At 37.3% G+C, this 13096-nt stretch overlaps 1 protein-coding gene across 1 annotated transcript; it reads right to left on the bottom strand.

Moving 5' to 3' along the window:
* Positions 1 to 803: 803 nt before the first annotated feature.
* On the bottom strand, positions 804 to 12596 carry LOC105387571 (transcriptional activator GLI3). Its single transcript, XM_048625542.1, has 16 exons — positions 12317 to 12596; positions 12095 to 12170; positions 11292 to 11396; positions 10473 to 10608; positions 10013 to 10138; positions 9511 to 9674; positions 8896 to 9007; positions 8456 to 8565; positions 8045 to 8151; positions 7430 to 7748; positions 7215 to 7295; positions 6728 to 6875; positions 5965 to 6081; positions 5579 to 5683; positions 1720 to 1790; positions 804 to 1077 (listed from the first exon to the last, which is right to left on the bottom strand). Exons 1-16 carry the CDS (start codon positions 12385 to 12387, stop codon positions 1048 to 1050), a joined length of 1878 nt encoding a protein of 625 aa, XP_048481499.1. The 5' UTR covers positions 12388 to 12596; the 3' UTR covers positions 804 to 1047.
* Positions 12597 to 13096: the final 500 nt, after the last annotated feature.

Consider the following 13096-nt stretch of genomic DNA (forward strand, 5'->3'; position numbering starts at 1 on the left):
CGTAGGTACCTCTAGGATATTCTCCGATATTTTATTGGCATGCATGGCATGATTTTACCCAAAACCCATATTGTCACAATCAAATAAAAAAAATTGGGGGGGCATTTATTGTATTTTAAGTTTTTTCTTATTGGATACTTACCTACGTCATAACAGCACTTTCAGTAAGCTTTTCATGTTGGAATAATTATGTATTATATTCTAGTAAATTGACCTATTGGGGGCGGTCCGGTATATTTTTGGTGTATTTCCCTAGAATGCACGCAGCATTGCCCCTCTGGACGGCAAGGGAGAGCCTTTATTCTAGTTAGGTATCTATATTTAATTTTGAGTCATGATTTTGTAGAGTATTGAGAAAAAGGTATAATGTATTCCTAGTGCCTACCGTATCGCTATGTTTTTACAACTACTAGCGCCATCTCTATTTCAATAGCAATCAACAGCAATATACAAATATAGCTTTATTAAAGTTCCCAGCTACTTTCTTTCATACCTTCTTATTATGGAATGAAATGCCTAACATAAACAAGTGATACCATTTTTCTCAAAATATTTTATTGCACTGATTGACTAAGCTTGCAACTACTACTGCCATCTATGGTTGGACTTGAGAACTAAATTTAGGGTGGTTCATAGGAGTAGGGTGGTAGGCATTAAGATTTTAATAATTTCATAAAAAGACATATTTCCGGGCACGTGGCGATATTGTTACGATACCATTACGATACGATAGCTGTGTCATTCAAATGTCAATAGAACAATGCAAATAGGGGATAAAATAAATAAAAGCAAAAGATTGACTTACTTATATTAACTTTATTGCAAGCTTAGAACAAAAATAAATTAAAACAAAACGTAACACTTCATTTTCTCTTAGAACTAAATCGAAACTTCATTAGAAAACTAAATATTTTGAGGGAAATAAAGCTATTTAAATATTTTCTTACTTTAAAATTCATAAATAAGAACTTTACTTACTAATTGAAAATATGCTTAATTGAAAAAAATATAGATAGGTAATTTTAATTATTAGGTACGTTTAACTTGCTAATCCGAGTCAGAAAGAGCGATACTGTCCTGAAAAGAAACATTCAATTAACATTATTTTTATGACGAAACATTTGGTGGATTACTTAATATGGAATTGTTAATTTTAAATTGGTCTTGCATGAATATATAAAATATTTAGAATTATGTCAAAAAAAAAAATACATAATAACATCTCTAAAATACAAGAAGGTATGTAACAGAGCTGGCTGTTTATTGATTCGTCAAGAGGGTTTAGATATTTATTGAATATTTATTGAAAGTTGTTCTCATTATGTAAAAGTCTTACATTGATCTGGCAGGGAGGAAGTTAACATCACCAATACCACCCCATAACACGAAAAGTATTATTAACCGCAGTGGTACGTTACATAATTCAAACCAAACTGACTGTAAGCCGTCGAAGGGAGTGAACGTTACGCAGTTTATTGTATTTCCATACATATTCATTTTGTTCATATAGTATATATCCGACAAATACGTTATTACGCTTTGTGTAGACGCTGACATTTTTCTTCTTAAATTTCACGTTTACTCCGGGGCTCATAGTAAGCCTGCTCACTTTCGGAGGCTTACAGTCAGTTTGGTTTGAGCACGGCCTAACGCCGAAGTAGGGACTACTTCGGCACTTGCACCCTGGGTACTTGTATACTATGAAATTGTTATTCTCACCTGAAACTGCCCAATTAAGACGCTGGAGTCATCAGACGGGGGGTGGTCGTCCACGGACGTTACTTGAGACCCTGCGGAAAATAGCCTACTTAGATAGGCAAAACGTACGTTGATGATCATCAATGAATAACTAGGAAGTAAGTGCATGGTTACGATAAAATATTCCCAATTCGGTATGTTAGGTAATTTTATGATGATGAAGTATATATGTCGGAATTTGAGACACTAATTTGAATATTTTTTTATTTTACAGCTCTCGTTAATTTAATAAAAAAATGTAAAGATCGGCTCTCCGATGATTTTATTACGCCATTGGCTTCCGTGCAGACGTTGACGTCAAAAAAGTCGTACATTTTTATTCTCTTAGGTTGAAACTTGAACCTTGCATTGTCCTTAAAGACGTTCATAAAATAATCTTGGAATATTTTATTTCAAATAGAGATACTTATTAGTAAGTTAGTATCTCGAAATGGTTTTAAAATTAGCATCAAAAAATTACTTAACCTACCGAATTGCACACAGAAGACACCTAAAGCATAAATAAATAGAACTAATCATAAAATAGGTGCAATTGGCCTTACTTCTATACCAAATTTATTTCAGATTCAAAACGTTTAAGTAATTAGACATTATTTTACATGTAGGTAATTATGGAGCTAAAACGACAAGAGATGAGCAACTGAGAGTTGTATACCAGAACATTCAGGGGCTTTCTCGCAAACTTCTAATGCTAGAGTTATTTTTAGAACAATACGACATAGACATAATTTGTATTACTGAGCATCACCTTAAAAATGATGACATGAATTTTAATGTAAAAAATTACAATGTTATTAGCTCATTTAATAGGAAATCGTTAGACAAAGGAGGATCATTAATATTTGTAAAGAAAAATTTAAAATGTAAGGATAGGAAAGATATTGTAAAATTATCGGTCGAAAGAATAGCTGAACTAGCTTGTGTTGAGATGGACAAGTATATCATTTTAAGCGTGTACAGGCCCCCCTCTTCTGACTATAAAGTATTTGAGAAAGTGATGGAGGATAGTCTTACCATCTTATCTAAGAGCTCAAAACAAGTGGTCGTGGTGGGAGATTTTAATATTGATTTATTAGTTGAGACTTCTATGAAATGTTGTATAATTAATTTGTTCAAGTCATATAATTTAAGTAATGTCTTCCTGGAACCTACCAGAATTACTCCCACCTCAGCCACTTGTATTGACAATATTTACTGTAATTGTGATTTTACTAATCATTCTGTAATCAATTGTTTACCATCCGACCACAGTGGGCAAATTATTACGTTTCCTTGTACTTTTGAACGTAAGTCAGCCACTTTCAAGTTCAGACCAGTAACATCATACAGAATTGATAAGTTTAAATCTCGATTGAACAGTAAACTTGGCTACTGTAGAAGCTCTGAAAGAAATCCCAATGATGGCTTTAAGGAAATATTTCAAGGTTTGTCTCAAGAATTTGAAAACGTGTTCACTAAGAAAGAAGTAGATGTTAATTGTAAACTAAGTCTTAATGACTGGGCAACATCGGGAATTTATAAGAGCAGACGTAAATTATATGATCTCTATGAACAGCGTACATTTACTCATGACGATAACTTTAGAGATTATGTAAAGAAATATACAAAGATATTCAAAGCCGTTTGCCACCAAGCTAAATCAGATTATATAAATAGAAAGATTAAAAACTCTAATAACAAGATTAAAACCGTATGGAATATCATTAATACTGAAACCGGGAAGAATAAACCACGTGATTTAAATTTTGAACTTAAAATTAATGATAAAATTGTTTCATCTAGTGAAGAAGTGGCTTCCGTCTTTGAAGATTTTTTCCGTAGTATACCGATAGCTACAACTGAGAACCTTGATTCATCTTGCGCTGAAGCTGAACGTTTGCTAAGAGGGAATGCACCGCCTTGCGATCTCGACTTTCAATTTCATGGTATAAATACACAGACCATAATTACCACTTATAAAGAATTAAATTTAAAAATGACAGAAGATTTATGGGGCATGTCCGTTAAAGTTATTAGTCATGTTATTGATATCCTAGCACCCCACTTGGCTAATCTTTTTAACAGATGCATTGAGGTCGGTGTATTCCCCGATTTGATGAAACTTAGTAAACTAATACCGCTTTTTAAATCTGGTGAGAAAAATGATCCCAATAATTTTAGGCCTGTATCAGTTTTGCCAGTACTGAGTAAAATATTTGAAAAAATTATGCTGCATCAAATGCTTTCGCACTTTAGTATTCACGGCCTTCTCCATAACCAACAGTTCGGTTTCACCAAAGGTCGATCTACAACTGACGCTGGTGTCGCGTTGGTCAAACACATATTTAGTGCTTGGGAGGAACGTCTTGATGCTGTGGGTGTATTTTGCGATCTATCGAAAGCATTTGATTGTGTGGATCATGCCACTCTACTTATGAAACTTAAATATTATGGGCTAACTGGCAAAGCTCTTACATTATTGGAATCATACTTGACCAACAGAACTCAACTAGTTGACATAAATGGAGTGCGTTCGGCTGGCTGTCCTGTCAGTATGGGTGTTCCCCAAGGCTCGATTTTAGGACCATTCTTGTTTCTTGTATATGTTAACGATTTACCGTTTTTGGTAGATAAATTATGTGAGATAGTACTGTTTGCTGATGATACTTCACTTATATTTAAGTTGAAGCAACAAGAAGTCAATTTTGACAATGCAAACAGTACTCTTTCCATAGTTGCTAATTGGTTCACTGTAAATAATTTAGCTCTTAACTCCAAGAAAACAAAATGTATTAAATTCACTTTGCCTAATGTAAGACAAGTAGAGACATATTTGACATTGAATAACGATAAGCTAGAGTTAGTAAATGAAACGGTATTCCTGGGTATTACAATTGACTCAAAGTTGCAATGGGGACCCCATATTGAGAGGATAGCCGGTAGATTGAGTTCTGCAGCTTATGCGGTTAGAACCATTAGACAGTTAACAGATGTAGATACAGCCAGGCTTGTGTATTTTAGTTATTTTCATAGTGTTATGTCTTACGGAATTCTATTGTTGGGACGAGCGGATGACATTAATCAAATCTTTGTTCTCCAAAAACGAGCAATTCGAGCCATATATGTATTAGGGTCTAGAATTTCATTAAGAGATACGTTTAAGGAAATAGGTATACTAACTGTTCCATGCCAATATATCTATGAAAATATTATGTATGTTCGTAAAAACTTAAATTCATTTAGTAAAATAGGAGCCACTCACGGTATTGAGACCAGAAACAAAAATAAGTTGCTTTTCCCCACACTCAGACTTTCGAAAACAAACACATCATTCATGGGGAACTGTATACGTTTTTATAATAAATTATCAAATGAAGCAATAAACCTTACTGAGCAAAAATTTAAGAATTATGTTAAAGCTACATTATGTAGTAAAGCTTACTATAGTATAAATGATTATTTAAACGACAAAAACGCGTGGTCTTGTCCACCTCAGCTAAGGCTATTGAAAAAATGAAATGGATATAGGTACTTAAGTAAAATTGTAGGTACTAGATATAAGTAAAAATTGTAATAGATTATAAGGAAAAAGTTGAAAAGATGCTCGAGGAGTTTCTTTCGCCATTTCTTTCCTTCTCAATGACGGGGCCTTTGTGAAATGGTGGTAGATGACTATCGACAAATAATTGTAAAATTTTACGTCGATTAAACCATTTGAATTTGAATTTGAATTTGAATTTGAAAAAATTTGAATTTGAAACGATTAATTACGAACAAAAGTGGTCCCAACGTCGAGCCTTGTGGAGCTCCTTGTTGGAAACAGTGGAGAAGAGACACTTACCCATCGGTATGCATTCCATGTGTTCAAACAAGTCCAAGGAGATGAGGTCGAGGGGCGGGGAGGGCGCAGGGGGGAACAGCGCACACGATGAGGAAGCTCTGTTGCCTGATGATAGAATAGAATAGAATACTCTTTATTTTGCACCATTATTTATAAAATAGTCCAAAAAAGACGGTCTTATTGCTTAAAGCAATCTCTACCAGACAACCTTTGATGATCATGGAGATATTGTAATTATGATGATTTAATATAACTAAGGCGTTTTGAAATGTATAGGAACAGAATATTAAAGATTCAAGAAAGAAAATGAATTATGCGATATGTAATCATAAGTATAACATAAACAATGGTCAACAAATCAAATCAGAGATAAAGCCTGTACTAACCATTTGATTCAGTGTAATTAGGGCAGGAAGTAAGCGGCGGCGGCTCAAGATGCGGTCCCGGGGTCTCGGCCGGGAAGGAGTGGGGGGGCGAGCTCAGGGAACAACCTTCTACTTCGACTGCAAGGAAATGTTAAGAAAATGTGTGAAACATAAAGGGTAATGAGTGTTCAGAATTAGGTACAACGTGTGCGAAGCTTCCCAAACATGACTGTACTCAAATCTCTAGCAACATCACCGTATCGGTTGGAGAATTCTGGTAAGGTATTAGCAAATTTGTTTACTTCTTCTTCTTATCGTATCGACGACAAACCAACAAAGTCGCTAAATAATACATGCCCAGAACTGGGCCACTGAAACTGCACCGCTGGTAGCGGTCATGAGCTCTTCCCGCGTACAGGTGTATTGTTTACTTTAGAGTTTAGACGTAGAATCTCAAAACCGGTTCACGCTATTCTTCGACAGCACTAGTCACCCCGACCCGGAGGGTAGGAAGGAACTTTTCGGAAGGAGGAAGGACGCTAGTTCAGCAAGATTGGCAAATGAGCTTGTAATTTTTCTTCTTGTTTACGCCCAAAGGCATACCAACCAGTGGCATTGAGTGCAATGTGGAAATGCTGGGTTAAGCGAGAGTTAAGGTCCCCTTGTGGAGCGCAGTGTACCGCAGGGGTGGAATGTCTACGACCACGCTATTAGTCCTTGGCCGCTATTCGTATGTTAAGGCAAGGAATCGCTCCGGATACAGTCTCATCATTCCGATACCCACCAGTGGCATTGAGTGCAGTGTGGAAGTGCTGATGCGGCTCCTGGACCGCCAGCTGTAGGCCGCCGCCGCGCAGCGACGCCGCCACCGTCGCCACCACCGGCACGCGTATCTGGACTCCGAGCGAGGGTTGAGAGTCGGAGATAGATTGCTGGATGGAGGAGATTGTTGGTTAAGTAAAGGAGAAACTATGAAAAATTAAGTTGAAAATATACTGAATATAACCCTCTGTCAAAGATATTGTGAGTGATCACCTTTCTCCGCATTATAGGTGGAAGATCTTTGACTTCATAGTTTGAGGATTGGTTCAAAATGTTTCCCATAAATATATACTTATGTAGAGTTTCGTGGATGAGGTTATCGATCAGATTGGGTCTTGATGCAAATTTCATTCCTGTTTACGAGTTATACGACCAGTATGTCTAGAGTAGGTATTGAATCCGGTAATCAAAATGTTTGAATTATATAACAAAGACCATAAATATCTGACCTGAAGTAGAGACTCTCCATCGTTGTTTACAGTTACTTTTCCTCCGAACCTTAGATCATCTGCTGTTGCTGGCACCAACATCTGTTCCAAATACAATGAATCTTTTAATAAGGTTTAGGGAACTATTAAAATAAAAGCTTTATAAGTCGGCATAATATATATTATTTCAAATATGACTATGCAGATATCATGTTTTAAAGACTCGACTCTCTTACCTGTTTTCCTCCAGGCAGCTTCGTATCGACTACCTTCACCAAAACGGGTACTCCATGGTCTGGCTTCAGCAAAGCAAATGGCGTCTGTTTAGTCGCCATAGCTACCCCCATATGGAATGTCTTTATAGGCTCCACTATAACACCGCCCCCATTTAAACCAGACATGGTCCAAATGTCAGAAGACTCTTGGTAAGACCTGGGCACTTCCCAGTCTATTATAGAGGGAGATATTGAATGCCAGGAAGAGGTCGATGGACCTTCTATGGTAGACAGGTAAGGTCCGACTGAGGATGATACTTCGCATTGCTCTGATTTGGACCTAAAAAAGAAAGATTGTTGCAATAATAATTCACAATTTGTAATTTAGAAACTACACAATATGTGTATCGTCCAGAAATAGTCTATAAATTTAGCCTAGTCTAATGTGTAAGGTCTCGAATTCATCATAATTAGCCAACATTCTTTCACTGCTGGATATAGGCTTCAAGTAGCGCCACAACACTCTGTCCTCAGCCTTTACCCATCACTACCGACTACATGTCTAGTGTTTTTGGTAGTTTATGTTACGGGCTAGATATATAAAACATTTTTTTTTATTACAAATGTAAAACTTACACAGTAGAGTCAGGCCGCGCTTGGCGAGGAGAGCGGCTTGGACGTGGTATTTCAACTTTAGAAGGAATCATCTCTGGAGGAATGTTGGGTAAGTCCTCGCAATGAGCCTAAAAGTGGGAAAGTAGGTATAATTTCATTCAATATTTCAAAAGCTTTGTTTGTTACAAAAAATAAATGCTTTTCTGATTGAAAGGGTAAATAAAAAATATGGCTCGAATAACTTAAACCATATTCCTGAATTTCTTGAATAATATTTGAGTGGTGGTGACAATGGTGATATCATTAACAATGTTTTTGTTGTCCGATAGTATTCCAACCGAACAGAGGGCCTTCACAAGCGTGCGCTACACCATCCTTTCCCAGGCATCTGCTCTGGCTGATATCAACTAGGTTGATCAATTACATAATGACCTTATTCTTGTGACAGACGAGGTTGGACTGCTGGTTGAAGCCCTTGTTGCAGACGCTGCAGCGGTACGGCCGCTCGTTGGTGTGCGTGAACATGTGGTTGCGCAGGTTGCCTGAAACATGCAAATAAATCTACTTACTGAGACTAATGTAATGTAAATTCTTCATAATCTTTAGCCACAAGCTCCTACAGATTGACTGGGATAAAATCGGATTGCATTCTGAAGAAGAGCTTTAAGAGCTAACTACTTATGTATTAAAATATTTTATGATCCTTTCCATTTTATTTTTACCTATTAGGTACGAGAGGCTTAAGTAGCTATACTATGAAAAATCTTTGATAACTTTACTCTCTATCGTCATACATTCATAATCAATATTATTATCAGTCATCACCACCGCAGGTGTTACCTAAAGATACTAATAATGAAGAAGATAACAACCTTTCTGATGGAATCCTTTAGGACAGCGGTCACATTTGTATGGTTTGTCGTTGGAATGGGTCTTGCGATGGGAGATGAGGGTCGACACACGGTTGAAGGTTTTCTTGCACATCTAGTGGGTGAGGAAAGGAGTATGAGAGGATTTAGGAGTGAGGATGTATTGGATTTGAGGATGACTGGGAATATAAAATTGATAGGTATCTGGGGTCCACTTTTCAAAATTCATACATTTGCACACGAAAAACTAAAAGTGCATAACTTTATAAGAGATAGACAGCATTCAATTTGTTCTAGTGATGGTAAAACACTAGTTTGTTCAGAACTGTAAAGGTGCAATTTTTTGTACATGAGGCTGCAGCAGTCCATTCGCGACGGAACGTCACTAATAGTTTAGGTATATCTATATTATTGCTACGGACTTCTTATTCTTATCCATTTCTTGTCGAGCGTCATAGCGCTAAATTAATCCAGGAGCATGTTACGAAGCGTCATCCGCTGTAAACCCGGTTCTTCCATCGCCAATTTGCATCTTGAACAATGTAGATATGGTAGTATGACAGCTGGACAACCAGCTGACCACAAGGTCAGAAACCCTAGAAATACTCTTTCCCTTACCTCGCAAGCGTAGGGCCTATCAGCCGAGTGTATGGCCTTGTGCTGGCTCAGCGTGGAGAGCTGACGGAAGCTCTTCCCACAGGCCCCACAGTGGAAGTTCCTCTCATCAGTGTGAGTAGGGACGTGGCGGATGAGCGTGTACTGGTGCTGGAACTCGCGGTTGCCTGGGGTGAGGGTGATGGTGATTAATTAAGGTTAAGATAACATATACGTCATTACAATGGATGGTTTGTAGGTGCGTGTACAAAATGCTAAACGCAGTTGTATCTGGTAATTGACTGCATAACAAACCATCAGTTCGTGAGTTTGACAAGGAAAAAAAAGTGTACAGCTACTTATGCAGCTGACTGTCCGACTTGACGTGTTAATGACACCGCACACAGATCTGTTGTTTGTCACTGTGTCGGAAACAATAGCTAGCCAGATTAGTAGTGAATTTATCCTGTACTGGAAACAAAAGTTAGGCAGATTAGCTGTAGTTATTGAAACAAGTGACACTCACAAAGCCCGCACTCCCAGATCTTGACGGTGCGTCCGTGCCTCTTGACGTACTTCACGAAGTGGAAGCGCGAGCGCGGGTCCGACTTGTCCACCTTCGTGCTTTCCTTCTTCGTCTTGTCTGTGCCCACTGAAGATGATCATTGATTTGTTTAGAATGAGAAGTAACAAGTAACTTTGAGCTTTCACGATTTTAAGGGTTTTAAAAATTGAACAGTAAAATAAAACGTTTTCTAAGAGTCGTATACGTAGGTACAAGGGGGTCACTAGTCTACGCTTGAACGACCGACAGTAGTCAGCATATGCATAATATAAAGCGATAGGGTCGTGGTTGCTCTACGCACAGTCCACCAACCCACACTGGAAGGAGACCCGTGCCCCAGAAGTTGGGACGTGATGGGTCGTGATGGTGATGATGAAGTAAGTATATAAGTATTATTACCTTACCTATACAAGGTACTTACGTATAAGAGACGCAGGCCCCGTTGTAGACGTAGACGACACGAGCTGCGGGTCCAGTAGAAACGACGACTTACTGAAGTCATCCTCAGTCGGCGAATATTCGCCAAGTACAGAAGTAGAAGTAGAAGTGTCAGGCTCCTGAAACAAGCAAGATATAAATTTGATACCTCATCATTATCAATTCCGTTATATATATGTGATGATATACACCCGTACTTTTTGATCTTTGCATTTTCTGCCAGTCAACCTGCAGGAGGTATAGCAGGTTTTTAGCTTAATAGCTAAACTGACTAACTAACTTCCACCTGATTGTACATTATTTCTATTGTAAATTGTGCAATAAATCGTGCAATAAAGTATAAATAAATATATAGGGCTCGAAGTATCTATCTTACTCCATTCGGATCGGTTTATCGCTCGTTGTAAGTTATCTACTAGAAGTACCTATAGATTATAGTAGTACTTATAGATATTGTCACATTGCCAGTTTGTTAACTCACGAACAATATTATTCTTAATTCATTTTGATTTTTTATGTTACTTCTTCATAAATGGTTTTTCTTTCTTTATTCTTTCTATAGATAAGTCGCAAGATGCAATTTTTAAATGGGGTAAATCGTTACTTTATGGACTAGGATTAACAAGCATGGCCTACTAGATTGAACATCGGTCAATGATCTTCTCATAACTCTGAGACAAAAAATAAGGAAATTACTTACAATAAAATTATACGATAGCTATATTGACATTGACATCATTACATAATGTGCTAAGCGGCTTGCGGTTCCTTTACCTATAGTTTAGGTACTTAACCTACTTACATTCTTGAGCGCCCGGTCCAGCTCGATTTCTACACTAGCTTGTCCCTCTGAGCTGAGCCCTGGCCGCGCCGGTATAGGCTGGTATAGGGACCGGGGCACGTCCAACTGGGAAAAGTATAATTATAATAATATATATAACTAGGTGTTCCCGCGTGCTTCGCTTCGCCTTAAAAAGTTTTCCCGTGGGAATTCCGGGATAAAAAGTAGCCTATGCTCTTTCCCAGGGTCTAGGCCGTATGTATACCAAATTTCATTCAAATCCGTGTAGTAGTTTTGGCGTGAAAGAGTAACAGACAGACACAGTTACTTTCGCATTTATAATATAAGTTAGGATTATTACATTCGTGGGACGCCCTCCTGGCTCCTGGCTTCCTCCCACTGGACCGACGACCTTAGGCGGGTTACCCGTGGTGGCTGGATGAGGAAGGCCGAGGCCCGAGTGTTGTGGCGCTCCATGGGAGAGGCCTATTTCCAGCAGTGGATGATTATTGGCTGATGATGATGATGATATTCGAAGGGCTAGGTACATAGAATGCAATAAAACACGGTTGAATATAGAAAGAAACACTCGTTTCTCAACTTACAACACCCTGCTTTTTCAGTCATCATTAATAGACTTCATTATTCTGAGAAACCTACGAGTACAATAAAAGCCTACTTATCTTGAAGTACATTACATCCTCAGAATTATTATTCTGATTACTAAAAGATCTCGGTTACCTTATAGTACCTACCTATATTATTGATAGTATAAAACCCATTATTTTGCCATTTAATTTAAACATTAGCAAATACAAACTTACCTCAAGTTTACCGGCGGGAGGCAGCAAAGAAAAATCCCTTTTTTGAAAATTATCATTCAAGCAAACTTCATGGATGCTGAAAAAAGGTTATTATTTAAAAAAATAGTACTTATAGGTAAAATAAAAAATAATCACAAATCCAGGTTGGTCATGCGTGTGATGTGTGATGGTTTGAATATTTTGTTTTCACATAATTCTAAAGAAAATAAAAGAAAAACGCACCTTATGATTTCATCGCCCGGCCGCATGAAACTATTTTCAGGCATTCCTTTTATATCGTCATGAGAAAACATCTTTTATTTTTGTAATATTCAATTATTTTGACAAAATACGCGAGACACGTCACACTTTCCTTTTTTCCAGATATTTTATTGTTATTTTTGTTTCAGTGACAATATGCGTAAAAAATTCAAAATGCGATCACTGTTTTTACTTTTTAATGACACACGTCAACTTAACTTTATAGTGTGCCAGTGTTTTGCGACTGCATGGATATTTGACCTCCTTTGAACTTATTGAAAGTTCGTTGCACTTTTTAAGTTTTTATTGTGTCGTTTACTACTAGTTACGATTAAAAATTTCTTGGATTTATGAATGTTATTATTATTTTAATTTGGATTCAAAGTTAGTAATAAATAGTTACCTAATAAGCTTTTTATTACTTATCTAGCCGAATTAAAGACGCTGAAACTCCGTGAAAGTTCATGTTTTTCAATGGGACAAAAATAAACTTACGAAAATCCAATGAAAATATCTTTCTGTGAATGTTTTCGAGTGGTTTATTATGACGTCTAAGTGGACTGCTCATTCCAGACTACTTGAGTGCTTGATGATACTTCACAATGTTTACTAAGAGAGAAAATTATGATATTATACGCAGGATAACATATACCTACCTAATATTATTTTTATAAGGCAGCTCTGCGTGTTTTGAAACTATACAAGGCCAGAACGCAGAGGGTGGGACTGCTCGCTTATATTTTCAAATTGAAATGGTGCCAT

This window comes from Plutella xylostella, chromosome 14 (genome assembly GCF_932276165.1).
Source record: "Plutella xylostella chromosome 14, ilPluXylo3.1, whole genome shotgun sequence".
Classification (NCBI taxonomy): domain Eukaryota; kingdom Metazoa; phylum Arthropoda; class Insecta; order Lepidoptera; family Plutellidae; genus Plutella; species Plutella xylostella.

Excerpts from the sequence above, each read along its gene's own strand:
- LOC105387571 (XM_048625542.1), bottom strand. The coding sequence starts at position 12,387 with ATGTTTTCTCATGACGATATAAAAGGAATGCCTGAAAATAGTTTCATG. Across the intron at positions 9,675-10,012 it reads GATCTGGGAGTGCGGGCTTT|GCAACCGCGAGTTCCAGCAC; the intron begins GTGAGTGTCACT and ends CCCTCACCCCAG. Across the intron at positions 6,082-6,727 it reads CACTGCACTCAATGCCACTG|TCGAAGTAGAAGGTTGTTCC; the intron begins GTGGGTATCGGA and ends ATTTCCTTGCAG.